The sequence below is a fragment of the Aquarana catesbeiana genome, linkage group LG02 (genome assembly GCF_042186555.1).
Source record: "Aquarana catesbeiana isolate 2022-GZ linkage group LG02, ASM4218655v1, whole genome shotgun sequence".
Taxonomy (NCBI): domain Eukaryota; kingdom Metazoa; phylum Chordata; class Amphibia; order Anura; family Ranidae; genus Aquarana; species Aquarana catesbeiana.
Window position 1 is genome coordinate 788,851,282 of NC_133325.1, and position 16,250 is coordinate 788,867,531.

General features: G+C 48.0%; 1 protein-coding gene across 2 annotated transcripts in view; it reads right to left on the bottom strand.

The window, feature by feature from the left end:
- SIDT1 (SID1 transmembrane family member 1) overlaps positions 1-16,250 on the bottom strand; it is a 131,532-nt gene that overhangs the window by 52,348 nt on the left and 62,934 nt on the right. For both annotated transcript variants that reach the window (XM_073617456.1, XM_073617457.1), the window contains 3 exons: positions 10,923-11,093; positions 7,139-7,184; positions 189-290 (listed from right to left, as the gene is read on the bottom strand). In XM_073617456.1, coding sequence (XP_073473557.1) covers positions 189-290; positions 7,139-7,184; positions 10,923-11,093 — 319 coding nt within the window. The remainder of the gene's footprint in view (positions 1-188; positions 291-7,138; positions 7,185-10,922; positions 11,094-16,250) is intronic.

Genomic DNA, 16,250 nt, shown 5'->3' on the forward strand with positions numbered 1-16,250 from the left:
GTCACACCTTTTCAGCTGTGTGTGTAATCTGAGCTATTGTGACCTTTGTTATTTTTTGTTTTAGTTCTAATCACACCAAAAAGAAAAAAAAAAAAGTGATAGGAATAACGCCAAATAGACGAATCAAATACATGTACTGTATACAGACGAGACGCGATCACCCCCACCTAAGCCTATCAGCTACTTACCGCAATATCCTGGACGGACACCACAGTGCAGGGATAGGTGTTTGGTGAGCGAACCTTGATGACCACGGAGTCCACTCCTTCCGGGAACGTGTACAGGAAATACTGCAAAAAAACACCAAGCAGGGAAAAAGTTTTATGGCCTTGCTCCCTTCATTTTCAGATGGAGTTCGGGAGGAGTGGGAACTCTTGTTGGGTTTCCGCTATTGGGGAGATTCACCCTTCACTTCATGTCTCAGAGATAGTAGTCAACAGAACAGGAAGTGAAGGAAAATCTCCCTGGAGGAGGCAAAGGCAGCAATAAAACCAGAAGAAGAAAAAAAAGCAGAGGTTTATAGCATTTCCCTATTGCATAATAATACCAGAACTTAGCAAAACAGAACTGTCAGGATCGACGGGTAACTGGTTCTATAATAATTAAGCACTATAAATCTGAGCATATTGGGCTCGTCCATACAAGAAATATTCGGAAACAATCGCAGACTGGGCGTTTTGTCACATGTTTTTAAGCATTTTTTTCAGCGTTGGCGTTTTAAAGAGCAGTCATACCTGCTGTCAGAGGGGATTCCCCGCTGACAGGAGAATATAAACAAAAGATCCGGCACTGAAAAGATCCGGCACTGAAAAAAAAAAAAAAAAAAGTGTGGGGGTTGCCCCAATCCATACCAGGCCCTTTGGCCGTCCAGTATTGATTTTAACCACTTGCCTGCTGGGCACTTTTACCCCCTTCCTGCCCAGGTCAATTTTCAGCTTTCAGCGCTGTCACGCTTTGAATGACAATTGTACGGTCATGCTACACTCTAGATCAGTCAGGTAACAGCAGGAAACTGGGGGCTATGCAGCACGGATAATCCCAGGTAGCATGTGTCATGTGAATAAAGAAGGGTATAACATAGTGCTTTCCGTATAGAAACTTTAATAATGAGCAATAAAAAAAAACACTTACAAACAAGGCACTAATCCAGTGCCAGATGATAAAGCGTGTGGATGAGGATGCAGGATGGCCGTGGGTGACGTCACAACGCTTCTTTTAAGAACGCGTTGCGTCCCTGTGGGCGGGGACTTCATCAGCAGATACAGAAGGTGCGTGGTCACCCGCGCTATATACACACAAAAGGTCCCCATGGCAACCAACACGCTGCATCAGTCGGCGCAGCGTGAGGGCGGGGATCACTTGAAAGAGACGTAATCTGCTCTGTCTATTATGGCAGTTTGGGTTTTAAATATAATTTTTTATATAATTTTTTATATACCTTTTTGTAATATTATATGTGCCTGTGAGCATATTGAGCCACAGTTTGTGGCCTTAAGTTATGCAGGATATGAGCATATATTTATTTGTATATTTCTTATCCCTTTTTATTACTTCTTTTCATTTCAAATACCTCCGTTTTGTCAATATCAGCGAGCGGGGACACTTCCGGGATTACGTCTCTGTCAAGTGATCCCCGCCCTCACGCTGCGCTGACTGGTGCAGCGTGTTGGTTGCCATGGGGACCTTTTGTGCATATAGCGCGGGTGACCACGCACCTTCCGTATCTGCTGATGAAGTCCCCGCCCACAGGGACGCAACGCGTTCGGAAAGGAAGCGTTGTGACGTCACCTGCGGCCATCCTGCATCCTCATCCACACGCTTTATCATCTGGCACTGGACTAGTGCCTTGTTTGTAAGTGTTTTTTTTTATTGCTCGTTATTAAAGTTTCTAAAAGGAAAGCACTATGTTATACCCTTCTTTATTCACATGACACATGCTACCTGGGATTATCCGTGCTGCATAGCCCCCAGTTTCCTGCTGTTACCTGACTGATCTGGATCTGCTGTCTACTGTCTTCATTGACCCGTAAGGGAAAGTGCATACTGACCCTCTGTAACTAAAGGGTCCCTGCGCTGAGGTGAGAGGCCACTTCTAATTTTGGTGGAGGGATCACTTATTCCCACTGAGTTTTTTGCATGAAGCCACATCATCGCTGACCAATTGGATACAGTCTTTCATTGTTTCTTTTATGGACTTTAGTGTTTATATCATAGCGCTGCACCATCTGTTTTATATGTTTTCAGGGATTTGTGACTGTTGACCCTGGTGTTCAGCAGCTATTTGCTTTTTATACATTTTTGCGCTGATTTGTTTTTTCTTTCATGCTACACTCTACCCATATGAAATTTTATCATTTTTATTTAAACAAATAGAGCTTTCTTTTGGTGCTATTTAAACACTACTGGGGTTTTTATTTTTTGCTAAAAAGATCGAAAATTTAGAAAAAAAAACAAACATTTCTTCATAGTTTGTTATAAAATTTAGCAAACAGGTAACTTTTCTCCTTCACCGATGGGCACTGATAGGCTGCACTGATGAGGTGGCACTGATGGGTACTAGTTGGTGGCACTGATAGGTGGCACTGAGAGGTGGCATTGATAGGCAGCACTGATGGGCACTAATGAGGTGGCACTAATGGGTACTGGTAGAAGGCACTGATAGGTGACACTGATAAGAAGGCACTGATGGGCACTAATAGGCGGCACTGGAGGGCACTGATGTGCACTAGTAGTCGGCACTCATAGGTGGCAATGAGAGGTGGCCCTGATAGGCAGCACTGATAGGCACTAATGAGGTGGCACTAATGGGCATTGGTAGGAGGCACTAATGGGCACTAATAGGCAGCACTGGAGGGCACTGAGAGGTGGCACTAATGGGCACTGATAGGCACTGGTAGATAGCACTGATAGGCGACACTGCTAAGGAGGCACTGATGGGCACTGATTGGCAGCAATGGTGGGACTTAACTGATAAACAAGACATTGATAATCAGTGCCCCGATTATCAGTGCCAATGCTCCTTTAACACAAGCCGGTTATCGGCTTTTTTCTCTCCTCAGGCTAACAGCTAACTGAGGAGAGAAGAAGAAAGATGATAAAAGGCCCGTGTTTACATCCTGTGATCAGATGTCATTGGGCATAGCTGATCACCTGGTAAAGGGCAGCTGTGATTGGCCCTTTACCCTAATCTGTGATCAACTGAATTCAAAGGACTCGGCGATCACAGAGTGGTGTGTGCATGCAGCGCGATCACGGGAGGACATCTATGGACGCACTCCTGGCAAACTAAGCCCGTGCTGTAGCCATCTTTCAGCTATAGTGCGGGCAGGAAGTAGTTAAGGAGGATCCCACGACAAAACATAAAAACAAACAAAAACATTTGTGGGGTTCCCTCCAAAGGCCATACCAAACCCTTGTATGAGCATGCAGCCTGGCACACCAGGAAAGGGGGGGGGGGGCTAGCACCCCCTCCCCCCCCCGAACCATACCAGGCCACATGCCCTCAGCATGGGGGGGGGCACTTTGCCAGGGGGTCCCCTTGGCAAAGCACCTTGTCCCCATGTTGATGAGGACAAGGGCCTCTTCCCCACAACCCTGGCCCGGTGGTTGTGGGGGTTTGGGGAAGTAGCTCATAGGAATCTGCAAGCGCCCTTTAAGAAGGGAGCCCACAGATCCTGCCCCCCTCCCATGTGAATGAGTATGGGGTACCAGCTCCTAACAACCAGCACAAAACACATCAAAAACATACTAAAAAAACATGCAAATTGCACGCTTCAATGCATATCAATGGAGAAGAAAAAACACTTGAAAAACGCACCCATCTGCTTAAATCGAGCTTCCAAGGTAGCTTCAAAACCTTTTTGAGCTTCAGGCGTTTGGCCTCATCTCCATAGTGAATAATTGACTTTTTCCTTCCTGAACGCTCAGCTGTGAACGAGGCCTTAAGGGTCGATTTGTAAAGAATTTGCATACCTAGTGAATGGTAGAGAGTGATAGCCGTCCCAGGAGCCGCACATCAAGTCAAAGCCTGCTGTATGATAGTGGACTCCACCCCCTGCCAGGCCACGCCCCGACACATTTTACTCCGCCCACCCGAGCTTACTCACCTAGTGAAAGAGCTTCTACATTCGCTCTGTGAGAACGGGGGAAAAAATGAATTGAAATCATTGATTTTAAACAGAAAATGCCGCATTTGGTCACTAGATGGAGCTAAGTCTTAAAAAAATTTTCTATGACACTTAGTTCCATCTAGTGGCCAAATTAGGTATTTTCTGTTTAAAACCACTTCCCGCCTGACGTCCTGAGCTTTGAGTGGGGATATCTGAATAATGGGTGCAGCTGCAGGCATCGTTCAGATATCATTTTTTTCCACCTGCACAGTAAGAATAACCGTAGCGGCTGTTCAGCCACTTGATTGTTCTTACTGGTGGCGTGAGGGGGGGTTGGGGACGTCCCCTCTCGCCACCCTCCGGTGCTTCTACCGGCTCGCTCGTGCGATCCGCGAGCCAGGGAAGGAATCCGGCGACATAGGTGGAAGTTCACAATAGAGAATTCCCGAGGACCGGATGGTCCCCGGAAGTCTCTATGACTCTCGGAGGCCCGGGCGCGATGTATTCTGTGTATTCGGCTAGAAGGCCGAGATTGATTTGTTTTTTTGGATCTCAGACTTTCCAGCCTGGAGGAGAGATGTCTTATACAACCCACATCTCTCAACAAAGAGGACCTGTCACGCACTATTCCTATTACAAGAGATGTTTATATTCCTTGTAATAGGAATAAAAGTGATAAAATAAATTTAAAAAATGTAAAGGAAAAAACGTAAAGCGATCCCCGTCCCCGTGCGTTAGAAGCGAACACATACGTACGTCGCACCCACATATGTAAAAGGCGGTTAAACCACACGTGTGAGGTATCGCCGCGAGCGTTAGAGCGAGAGCGACAATTCTAGCTCAAGACCTGCTCTGCAACTCTAAACTGGTAACCTGTAAAAAAATTTTAAAAGCGTCCCCTAAGGAGATTTTTAAGTACCAAAGTTTGGCGCCATTCCATGAGTGTTCGCAATTTTAAAGCGTGACATGTTAGGTATCAATTTACTCGGGGTAACATCATCTTTCACATTATACAAAAAAAAACAATTGGGCTAACTTTAGTGTTTTGTTCTTTTTTTAATTCACAAAACTGTTTTTTTTTTTTTATTCGCACAGAACGAATGTACACGCACTTCTACTGGGTAAATGCCAACTTTCTATATATCAACCTCTTTCATTTTCTTTGCACATAGTGGGTTAGATTTGCAAAGTGGCTTTTCAGCCTTGCTTCAACTCATTCAAGAAAACTGACTTGGCAAAGTGAAAAGACCTGTAAAAAAAAAAAAAAAAAACGCCCCAGGGTGTGTTAAGTAGTAATTAAAAAGATGCTTCATAATGAGAATTCCAGTCAAATGCAAAACACAAGACGAATTACAAGTATTTCAAAGGCCACATTTGGTCCTGCAATGACTTCGGTGTTTGAAAAAAAAAATATATATCATGTTTGGGGGTTCCAAGTAATTTTCTAGCAAAAAAAAAAAATATTTTAACTTGTAAATACCGAGTCTGAAAAATAGGCCCAGTCCTTAAGTGGTTAATGCCAAAGTAATGACGTATATTTACTGTGGGCGGTCGGTAATATTCGGGCGTGCCAAGCAATTTTCTAGCAAAAAAATGCAGGTTTGATAGAAATGTCAGAACTGGCCTGGAGGGGGGTTAAGTGCTTAAAGTAGATCTTTACTAAGAAAAAAAAGTGAACAGACGGGCTTTTCAACCCCTTCCTGCCCAGCCCTGGCATCCCTTTAAGTGAGTCTGTATGCCTGGGGGGGGGGGGGGGGTTAAGGATGAGGATGAGCTTCCCAATCACACAACAACTATGATTGGCTGTCTATGACAGGTCGATCGCTGTGCTGGGGAGCAGGCTGTGAGCGCGCTCTCAGCACGGAAAACTGCAGAAAATATATGGCGGAGCACAACTTAGGATAAATCCTGCATTGAGGAAAAAATTTTAATGATTTTTTTTTTTTAAATTCTTTACTACCTATTTACTAATTATAATTAATTATTAATTAACATTTAATTTCAACCGTGTCTTCCAGCTAATAATTATTTACTAATCATAATTAATTATTAATTAATTAACATTTAATTTCAACCGTGTCTTCCAGCTAATATTTACTAATCATAATTCATTATTAATTAATTAACATTTAAGTTCAACCGTGTCTTCCAGCTAATAATTATTTACTAATCATAATGAACTAATTATTAACATTTAATTTCAACCGTGTCTTCCAGCTAATAATTATTTACTAATTATAATTAATTAATTAACATTTAATTTCAACCGTGTCTTCCAGCTAATAATTATTTACTATAATTATAATTAATTAACATTTAATTTCAACCGTGTCTTCCAGCTAATAATTATTTACTAACTATAATTAATTATTAATTAATTAACATTTAATTTTAATCGTGTCTTCCAGCTAATATTTACTAATCATAATTAATTATTAATTAATTAACATTTAATTTCAACCATGTCTTCCAGCTAATAATTATTTACTAGTTATAATTAATTAATATTTCATTTCAACCGTGTCTTCCAGTCAAAAACATTTACTTTTACTTTCTTATCAACAGGTTAATTACTAATTATAATTAATTAATTAACAATTAATTATTATTTGCTAATTATAATTAATTATTATTAATTAACTTTACTAATTATTAAAACTAGAAAATATAAACATATGTAACCAAATACGATGTATAATACGCTTGGACTATAAACGCTAGAAGATATAATGCACAGAAGATACAGCGCCAAAATAAAAGAAAATAAAAAAACGCTCTAGCACTTGCGGGGGGTTAAAGTCTACGGACTGCGATGGGTCCCGGCCGTCCCCCTTCCATAGATGTCTATTTGCTCTCCCGATGACGATATTGGATTTAGATTTGCGCTTTTTTCCCGGGGCGGCTCTGGCTGAATCATTATTGACACGTATGGAGTCCACCCGGCACTCTCCAGCATTTTTTTTCATCCACCCAGAAGGTAAACGCAGAGCATCTGATAAGAGGGCAGGACGCGGCGAGGGCGATCTTACCTGAGGCTGGGATGGCGAGGCGCTGAAATTCATAGAAACTCCGGTCCTGGAAGAGAGCCAAGAAAGGAGAGATGTGATCAACTGATAGACAACACAACTGCAGAAAACTGGCCATACACATTGCAACATGGTGACACATAATCTGTTAAAGTGGACCTGTCACCCTATATTTATTAAAGAGGAACCGCAGTCTGCTCACATTGTTTGTAATTAAAACATCTTTGCCCTTCTGAAGCTTCCCTCCAACCACTTTGCATATTACTTTATATATACAGTGGAACCTTGGTTAATGAGTAACGCGGTTAACGAGCGTTTTGAAAAGACAACCAACTTTTTTTTTTAAAATTCTGACTGGGTTCACGAGTGTTGTCTCGCAAAACGAGCAGAATTCAAGCTAATGGGGTGTGCAGTACCGCTTTTGGCCAGAGGTGCGGGGGGGCGCCGGTGACACTCGGAACGGTTCAGAGCCGTTCGGAAATACTCGGAAATACTCCGTTCCCGAGTGTTTCTGAGCCTTTCCGAGTTCAGCCGAGCTGTCCCCGAAGTATTTCCGAGGCTCTCCGGCGCCCCCCTCCTCTGGCCACATGCGGTATTGCATGCCATTGAAGTCAATGCGGAACTAATTATCTTCGTTTCCATTGACTTCTATGGGGAAACTCGCTTTGATATGCGAGTGCTTTGGATTACAAGCATTCTCCCAGGAACGGATTATGCTCGTAATCCAAGGTTCCACTCTATTGCGATTCTGTACTTGCCAAATATGCTGCAGAAATCTCTCTCCACTGAGTCTGGCTGCAGCCATTTTAACTGTGGGCAGCTGAAGCTGCTGCCTGTTCACTTCCTGGATTTACACAGAGGCACACCTCCAGCTCTGCAGCTCTCATTGGCTCTCTTATGACTCATCCTGACAGAGAGTGAGAGAGAGAGAGAGCTGTGCATGATGTCATAAGCCTAGGCTAATGACCAGACAAGAAACAGGAAGTGGGCTGTATAGTGCAGTGGTCATCCACCCTGTCCTCAGGGCCCACTAACAGGCCAGGTTTTATGTATTACCTTGGGGGAGATGCAGACTAGAATACGGCAATCACTGAGCATCAAATGATATCACCTGTGATGTATTTCAGTTATCTTGCAAACCTATTTCAGTCTGATCACTGGAGGGGAGGGGAGACTGAAGTAATGCTATCTCCTGCCTGCAGCAGACTGATGACATCATCTCATCCTGGGAAAAGTCACTGGACCGGAAGTCAATTTATAAAACATTCTTTAAAGTGTTACTAAACCCAGTAATATGAAAATAGTTCATCCCCCCCAAGCTTATAAATCTTCTTTTTACATTAAAATACTGCCATTTTTGTATTTTTGTATAGTTTCACGCTTTTTTCATGATTCTTGTATATCCCCTGATGAAGCTAAAAGGCGAAACATGTCGGGCTAATATACGAAAAGACAACCTTTGTCAGAATTGATTATTCGCCACCTTCACTGTGAAATGTTGAGTCCCTGTGAACAAAGTGGCCTTGTTCCGTTTTAACTTTATTCTCATTAAAATTATAAAATGCTTTTAAATAAATGGTTTCCATTATTATCTGTAATCACAGCAACAATCCCCCCATTTTCCATATTCACTCTATTAATTAACTATTAGGGATGAGGTGCCAATCACCTGGGGGTTCTACCTTAGCCGGACATACTTTATATAAGTGCCACTATATACCTTTTTGGATGATCTGTATACCACACTTACATGATATACTGCACAGTTTCTCCAGTGCTGAGAGTTCAGGTGGGAGGAGTCTCCCACTACAGCCTGTGTACACGCCCACATGGTGTGATGTCAATATCATGTGACCAGGCTAGCTCTAAGAACAAGTAAATGCTCTCTCTAGCATAAAAAAAAAACACAACTGAGCATGTGCAGGTTGGCTACCCTGCCTGTGTTAGCTTTGCAGGGAGGGGGAGGATCTGTGCCTACAGGATCAAACAGCCTTTTTTAAACACAATGCAGAGGATTAACCCCTTAAAGTTCCACATTGAGTATAACAAGCATGCTATGTTGCATATACAGACTGATTTTACTGTTGTGGGTTTAGTAACACTGTCAAACATTTGTGCGTGCTAAACAAAATGTCACTGTATGTTTTCTAAAAGATTCATTCCTGTATCATCAGCTCCATTCTAGTGGACAAAATCTGTTATATTTTCATATCGAGGTATTTTAGAAAACTCGAATGCATTCTTGGCCACTAGTGGGAGCTGAAGATACAGGCATTATTCTATTAGAAATAGACATGTGCATTGACAACAAAATTTGTTCGTTTTTGTTTCATTTGTTTTTTTGCTTTTTTCGTAAATTTGAAAATTCGGAAATTCGGATTTTCTCATTTTCGGATTTCCGAATTTTCGAATTTTGAACTTTCGAATTCCGAATTTCAAATTCAAAAATCCGATAATTCGAAAATCTGAAAAAAAAGAAAGAAAATCAGTAAAATTCGAAATAATAACTAACTAATAATAACTATCTATTAAATTATAGGTGTTGGAATTTCCTTTCAAATTTGGCTGTTAGTGAATGTAACGAATACAAATTTATCTGAAGTTACGAATTATCCGAAATAACGAATGTCGCATCTAAACAAATGGAATGGAACAAATTAATAATAAATAATCAATAATAATAATAAAAAGGTTAAAAAGGTTTTATTATTATTATTGTTATTTATTATTATTAGATTGTTACGTTCCAATTTTTTTAGATGCGGCATTTGTTATTTCAGATAAAAATCATAACTTCGGAAAAATTCGTACTCGTTACGTTTACTAACAGCTAAATTTGAAAGGAAATTCCAACACCTATAATTTAATAGTTATTAGTTATTACTTATTATTTTAGATTTTCGGGTTTTCAAATTTCCAAATTTTTGAATTTTCAAATTTCCGAAATTCCGAATTTCCTAATTTCGAATTTCTGAAATTTTCAATTTCCGAAATTTTCACATTTCGAATTTCCCAAATTCCGAACTTTTGAATTTCTGAAATTTTCGCATTTTTCGAATTTCCGAATTTCGACATTTCCGGAAACTGGAAATTCGGAATTAACGAATTTGTCAAACTTCGTTAAAAAAACAATTCGGAACTAAACTAATTGCACATGTCTAATCAGAAAATATATGGGGACATTTGACTCAGCTTGCACAAATGTTTCTGACATTCGTACAACGAATGCAACGATCACAATCTACTTCCTGGACTGAAATCCCAAGGCAGGAAAGGAGAGAGTTCGGTTTGTAAGGACTTATTATTGCTAACAGTTAGACTCATTAATTTTATTTTTACTGCTTGCCCTTCCTCCTCACATTCAGAGCCTGGTACACATGGATTTTTCTTCAAACAATCATACAGTTTGGAGTGTACATCGATTTGCAAAACACAGGGATAAAGGAATATCCCTGAACTTTGTTTTATCTCATGGTTACTGTGAAATTGTGTGAACGCATCAGTGCAGTGCATGTTATCTCAGCTTGCAGAGCTTGGATTCATTGAATGAGTTTACCAAGAATGGAAATATTGCAGAATATACAGCCTCATGCTACATAACTAAGCTCCATTTCATGCTGAATTAACTAAATTATTAATGTATCTTATATAGAAAACTATCTTTAGGTTTACTCCAAAAGCATTTAAAATAAATTTGATAAAAATCCCAAAAAAAAAAAAAATCGGAGTTATATTAAAAAAAAACAAACACCGCAGAGCGCTGAATGTAACGCAATCTACTACTTACAGGAGTTCGAAGTTGAGCAGCCGGGTGACAATGAGCTCGTACTGCACTCTGGAGGGCGCCATGGAGGCAATGTCGATGTACATGAGCTGGTCGGAGGGCGGAGCCTTGCCCTCGGGGTCGGGGGGGCACAGCGTGCGGCTGACGTCCTGGTAGGTGTACGTCATCTGATAACTAGAGAGAGATATGAAATGTCACAGATACATGCAACTGGAACTGGGGATGTACAAACTGTGACGACATAATGCTCAGAGATAAAAAAAGGAAGCTGAAGTTATATGCAAATCTTGACTTCTCCTGTAAATGTCAAGTTTGATCCCGCCCACTCCCATGCCTTTTTAGAGGTCCTGTATTGTGATTGGTGGGTTTACTGATCTATACAGAGTTTATTCCCAACATTCATTAGAATATGACAAAGACCAGGGGTCCTCAAACTTTTTAGACAGGGGGCCAGTTCACAGTCCCTCAGACTGTTGGGGGGCCGCACTATAGTTTAAAAAAAATATGAACTAATTCCTAAATTCCTATGCACACATCTTTTTTGTAGTGCAAAAGAATAAAAGAATGAATAATAAATAATAATATATATAGGGGATGGACAGGGGGACAGTGGGATGGACAGAGGGGTGGACAGGGGGACAGTGGGATGGACAGAGGGGTGGACAGGGGGACAGTGGAATGGACAGGGGGACAGTGGGATGGACAGAGGGGTGGACAGGGGGACAGAGGGGTGGACAGTGGGATGGACAGGGGGACAGTGGGATGGACAGAGGGGTGGACAGGGGGACAGTGGGATGGACAGAGGGATGGACAGAGGGGTGGACAGGGGGACAGTGGGATGGACAGTGGGGTGGACAGGGGGACAGTGGGATGGACAGAGGGGTGGACAGGGGGACAGTGGAATGGACAGGGAGATAGTGGGATGGACAGAGGGGTGGACAGGGGGACAGAGGGGTGGACAGGGGGACAGTGGGATGGACAGAGGGATGGACAGGGGGACAGTGGGATGGACAGAGGGGTGGACAGGGGGACAGTGGGATGGACAGAGGGGTGGACAGGGGGACAGTGGGATGGACAGTGGGGTGGACAGGGGGACAGTGGGATGGACAGAGGGGTGGACAGGGGGACAGAGTGGGGGACAGGGGGACAGTGGGATGGACAGAGGGATGGACAGGGGGACAGTGGGATGGACAGAGGGGTGGACAGGGGGACAGTGGGGTGGACAGAGGGGTGGACAGGGGGACAGTGGAATGGACAGGGGGACAGTGGGATGGACAGAGGGGTGGACAGGGGGACAGAGGGGTGGACAGTGGGATGGACAGGGGGACAGTGGGATGGACAGAGGGGTGGACAGGGGGACAGTGGGATGGACAGAGGGATGGACAGAGGGGTGGACAGGGGGACAGTGGGATGGACAGTGGGGTGGACAGGGGGACAGTGGGATGGACAGAGGGGTGGACAGGGGGACAGTGGAATGGACAGGGAGATAGTGGGATGGACAGAGGGGTGGACAGGGGGACAGAGGGGTGGACAGGGGGACAGTGGGATGGACAGAGGGATGGACAGGGGGACAGTGGGATGGACAGAGGGGTGGACAGGGGGACAGTGGGATGGACAGAGGGGTGGACAGGGGGACAGTGGGATGGACAGTGGGGTGGACAGGGGGACAGTGGGATGGACAGAGGGGTGGACAGGGGGACAGAGTGGGGGACAGGGGGACAGTGGGATGGACAGAGGGATGGACAGGGGGACAGTGGGATGGACAGAGGGATGGACAGGGGGACAGTGGGGTGGACAGGGGGACAGTGGGATGGACAGAGGGGTGGACAGGGGGAAAGAGGGGTGGACAGGGGGACAGAGGGGTGGACAGGGGGACAGAGGGGGGACAGTGGGGTGGACAGGGGGACAGTGGGATGGACAGAGGGATGGACAGGGGGACAGAGGGGTGGACAGGGGGACAGAGGGGTGGACAGAGGGGTGGACAGGGGGACAGAGGGGGGGGCAGTGGGGTGGACAGGGGGACAGTGGGATGGACAGAGGGGTGGACAGGGGAACAGTGGGATGGACAGAGGGATGGACAGGGGGACAGAGGGATGGACAGGGGGACAGTGGGATGGACAGAGGGGTGGACAGGGGGACAGTGGGATGGACAGAGGGGTGGACAGGGGGACAGTGGGGTGGACAGGGGGACAGTGGGGTGGACAGGGGGACAGTGGGGTGGACAGGGGGACAGAGGGGTGGACAGGGGAACAGAGGGGGGGACAGTGGGGTGGACAGTGGGATGGACAGAGGGGTGGACAGGGGGACAGAGGGATGGACAGGGGGACAGAGGGGTGGACAGGGGGACAGAGGGGTGGACAGGGGGACAGAGGGGTGGACAGGGGGACAGTGGGGTGGACAGAGGGGGGGACAGGGGGACAGTGGGGTGGACAGAGGGGGGGACAGGGGGACAGTGGGGTGGACAGGGGGACAGTGGGATGGACAGGGGGATGGACAGAGGAGTGGACAGGGGGACAGAGGGATGGACAGGGGGACAGTGGGATGGACAGAGGGGGGGGACAGTGGGGTGAGCAGGGGGACAGTGGGATGGACAGAGGGGTGGACAGGGGGACAGAGGGGTGGACAGGGGGACAGAGGGATGGACAGGGGGACAGTGGGATAGACAGAGGGGTGGACAGGGGGACAGTGGGGTGGACAGGGGGACAGTGGGGTGGGCAGGGGGACAGTGGGGTGGACAGGGGGACAGTGGGATGGACAGAGGGGTGGACAGGGGGACAGAGGGGTGGACAGGGGGACAGAGGGGTGGACAGAGGGGGGGACAGTGGGGTGGACAGGGGGACAGTGGGGTGGACAGGGGGACAGTGGGATGGACAGAGGGGTGGACAGGGGGACAGAGGGGTGGACAGAGGGGGGGACAGTGGGGTGGACAGGGGGACAGTGGGGTGGACAGGGGGACAGTGGGGTGGACAGGGGGACAGTGGGGTGGACAGGGGTCCTCACTTGTTAGTAGGCTGTTGCCTGAAGCCTCCGCTCTGCGTGAGGAAGACGTGAATCCGCGCAGGACTGTGCTGGAAACTACACTTCCCAGCATGCAGCGTGGCACACGGAGCCCTCCATTACTGGGGTGGGGGAGACGGCTTGAGCGGAGCAGATATGCTCCCAGCCGAAGCAGAGTGGACCTGCCCAAGCCGAGCCGACCTGGCCCCGGCCCGAGCCTGGCCTGTCGGGAATCCGGCCCTGGGTGGGGTGGGCCGGATAAATGTCCTCGGCGGGCCACATGTGGCCCGCGGGCCGTAGTTTGAGGACCCCTGACAAAGACACTTGGATGATTGAGGAAACATTTTCAGTGTTACAGAGTAAATTGGGTAGAACAGAACATTGAGGTGGGGGGAGGGGTGCTGCAGGGGGAATGTGAGCTGGGGGAGGAGGCTGCAGGAAGGACAGGGATCTGGGGGTGGGGAGGCTGCAGGGGGGATAGGGATCTGGGGGAGGAGACTTCAGAGGGACAGGCATCTGGGGGAGGAGACTTCAGAGGGACAGGCATCTGGGGGAGGAGGCTGCAGGGGGATATTGATCTGGGGGAGGATGCTGCAGGGGGACAGGGATCTGGAGGAGGAGACAGCAGGGGGACAGGGATCTGGAGGAGGAGGCTGCAGGGGGACAAGGAACTAGGAGGGGGGAGACTGCAGGGGGACAGCGATCTGGGGGAGGAGGTTGAAGGGGGACAGCGATCTGGGGGAGGATGCTGCGGGGGGGACAGGGATCTGAAGGAGGAGGCTGCAGGGGGACAGGGATCTGGAGGAGGAGACAGCAGGGGAACAGGGATCTGTAGGAGGAGGCTGCAGGGGGACAAGGAACTAGGAGGGGGGAGACTGCAGGGGGACAGCGATCTGGGGGAGGAGGTTGCAGGGGGACAGCGATCTGGGGGAGGATGCTGCGGGGGGGACAGGGATCTGAGGGAGGATGCTGCAGGGGGACAGGGATCTGGAGGAGGAGACAGCAGGGGGACAGGGATCTGGAGGAGGAGGCTGCAGGGGGACAAGGAACTAGGAGGGGGGAGACTGCAGGGGGACAGCGATCTGGGGGAGGAGGTTGCAGGGGGACAGCGATCTGGGGGAGGATGCTGCGGGGGGGACAGGGATCTGAGGGAGGATGCTGCAGGGGGACAGGGATCTGGAGGAGGAGACAGCAGGGGGACAGGGATCTGGAGGAGGAGGCTGCAGGGGGACAAGGAACTAGGAGGGGGGAGACTGCAGGGGGACAGCGATCTGGGGGAGGAGGTTGCAGGGGGACAGCGATCTGGGGGAGGATGCTGCGGGGGGGACAGGGATCTGAGGGAGGAGGCTGCAGGGGGACAGGGATCTGGAGGAGGAGACAGCAGGGGAACAGGGATCTGGAGGAGGAGACAGCAGGGGAACAGGGATCTGGAGGAGGAGGCTGCAGGGGGACAAGGAACTGGGAGGGGGGAGACTGCAGGGGGACAGCGATCTGGAGGAGGAGATTGCAGGGGGACAGCGATCTGGAGGAGGAGGTTGCAGGGGGACAGGGATCTGGAGGAGGAGGTTGCAGGGGGACAGCGATCTGGAGGAGGAGGTTGCAGGGGGACAGCGATCTGGAGGAGGAGGTTGCAGGGGGACAGCGATCTGGAGGAGGAGGTTGCAGGGGGACAGCGATCTGGAGGAGGAGGTTGCAGGGGGACAGCGATCTGGAGGAGGAGGTTGCAGGGGGACAGCGATCTGGAGGAGGAGGTTGCAGGGGGACAGCGATCTGGAGGAGGAGGTTGCAGGGGGACAGCGATCTGGAGGAGGAGTTTGCAGGGGGACAGCGATCTGGAGGAGGAGGTTCCAGGGGGACAGCGATCTGGAGGAGGAGGTTGCAGGGGGACAGCGATCTGGAGGAGGAGGTTGCAGGGGGACAGCGATCTGGAGGAGGAGGTTGCAGGGGGACAGCGATCTGGAGGAGGAGGTTGCAGAGGGACAGCGATCTGGAGGAGGAGGTTGCAGGGGGACAGCGATCTGGAGGAGGAGGTTGCAGGGGGACAGCGATCTGGAGGAGGAGGTTGCAGGGGGACAGCGATCTGGAGGAGGAGGTTGCAGGTGGACAGCAATCTGGAGGAGGAGGTTGCAGGTGGACAGCAATCTGGAGGAGGAGGTTGCAGGGGGACAGCGATCTGGAGGAGGAGGTTGCAGAGGGACAGGGATCTGAAGGAGGAGGTTGCAGGGGACAGGGATCTGGAGGAGGAGGTTGCAGGGGACAGGGATCTGGAGGAGGAGGTTGCAGGGGACAGGGATCTGGAGGAGGAGGCTGCAGAGGGACAGGGATCTGGAAGAG